Raw genomic sequence first — 987 nt, 5'->3', positions numbered from 1 at the left:
GTATTTCACCAATGTTTGAACTCGACCTTGGGTAAGCGCGTTAAGCATAAAGCATTTTGTGGTAAAATGGTGAAGATAAAAGAATGTGAATAGGAAAGAATGAGTTACTTTATTGATGAAAATATGTGCCTCGTTAAAAACTCTCTCAGCCAAAACCCATTTTTCTGTTTCTTGGGACAAAAGACCGAGGTGGGAAAAGAGTGCACAGCTTATTCGTACAAAGTTTAACTGAAATAAAACTTGAGATGCGTAGCATTCCAAGTTCGCGGTATAGGTTTCTCGCTGAGTTCTTCCAGTCTATACGCTCCATTTTCTAAGTCTTCTGTAACTCGGAATGGGCCACCCCAAGTGGGCGCAAGCTTCCCATCTGACGTGTCTTTCCGTGCTTCGCCTAGTAATCGCCATACCAAGTCACCAACTCGGAAAGAGCGAGGTCGCACTCGTGTGTTGTACCTTCGGGAAGCTTGGAGCTTGTAGGTTTCTTCGTGGATTTGAGCTTCATTTCTAATCTCGTCAACCAAGTCAAGGTCGGCCCCTAACTCTTGAGCATTCTGCTCGCTATTGAAAACTTGACGTCGGTGGGATGTCTCTCCGACTTCTACTGGGATCATTGCGTCAGTTCCGTAAGTTAGCCTATAAGGCATTTCTTGCGTGGTTGACTAGGGGGTGCAATGATATGCCCAGAGGATGCTGGGGAGTTCGTCGGGCCACTGTCCTTTGGCACTTCCCAACCGCTTCTTGAGTTCCCGGAGGATGACCTTGTTGGCTGCTTCGGCTTGGCCGTTGGTTTGAGGGTGTTCTACCGAGGTCGAAAGATGTTTGATACCGAGCTCTCGGAGGAAGTCCTCGAACCCCTGTGCGATGAACTGTCGGCCGTTATTAGTAATGAGGGTGTGAGGGATTCCGAATCTGCAAATAATGTTCCTCCAGGTGAATCTTTGTACGTTCTCAGTAGTGATCTTGGCGAGTGGGCATGCCTCAATCCAC

The 987-nt window shown here is 47.5% G+C and overlaps 1 protein-coding gene across 1 annotated transcript; it reads right to left on the bottom strand.

Annotated features, from left to right (window-relative positions):
- Nucleotides 1-224: 224 nt before the first annotated feature.
- Nucleotides 225-644, bottom strand: LOC145958701 (uncharacterized). The gene has a single exon (XM_083076212.1). The coding sequence runs from the start codon at nt 642-644 to the stop codon at nt 225-227; it is 420 nt and encodes a 139-aa protein (XP_082932338.1).
- Between the last annotated feature and the right edge of the window lie 343 nt (nt 645-987).

This window comes from Cajanus cajan, chromosome 6 (genome assembly GCF_000230855.2).
Source record: "Cajanus cajan strain Asha chromosome 6, NIPB_CcT2T_4, whole genome shotgun sequence".
Classification (NCBI taxonomy): Eukaryota; Viridiplantae; Streptophyta; class Magnoliopsida; order Fabales; family Fabaceae; genus Cajanus; species Cajanus cajan.
The sequence above is the reverse complement of the archived record's forward strand: the minus strand, read 5'-3'. Positions and strand labels throughout refer to the sequence as shown.

Bases quoted from the DNA above. Each gene is read 5' to 3' on its own strand.
- LOC145958701 (XM_083076212.1), bottom strand. From the start codon at position 644: ATGCCTTATAGGCTAACTTACGGAACTGACGCAATGATCCCAGTAGAA.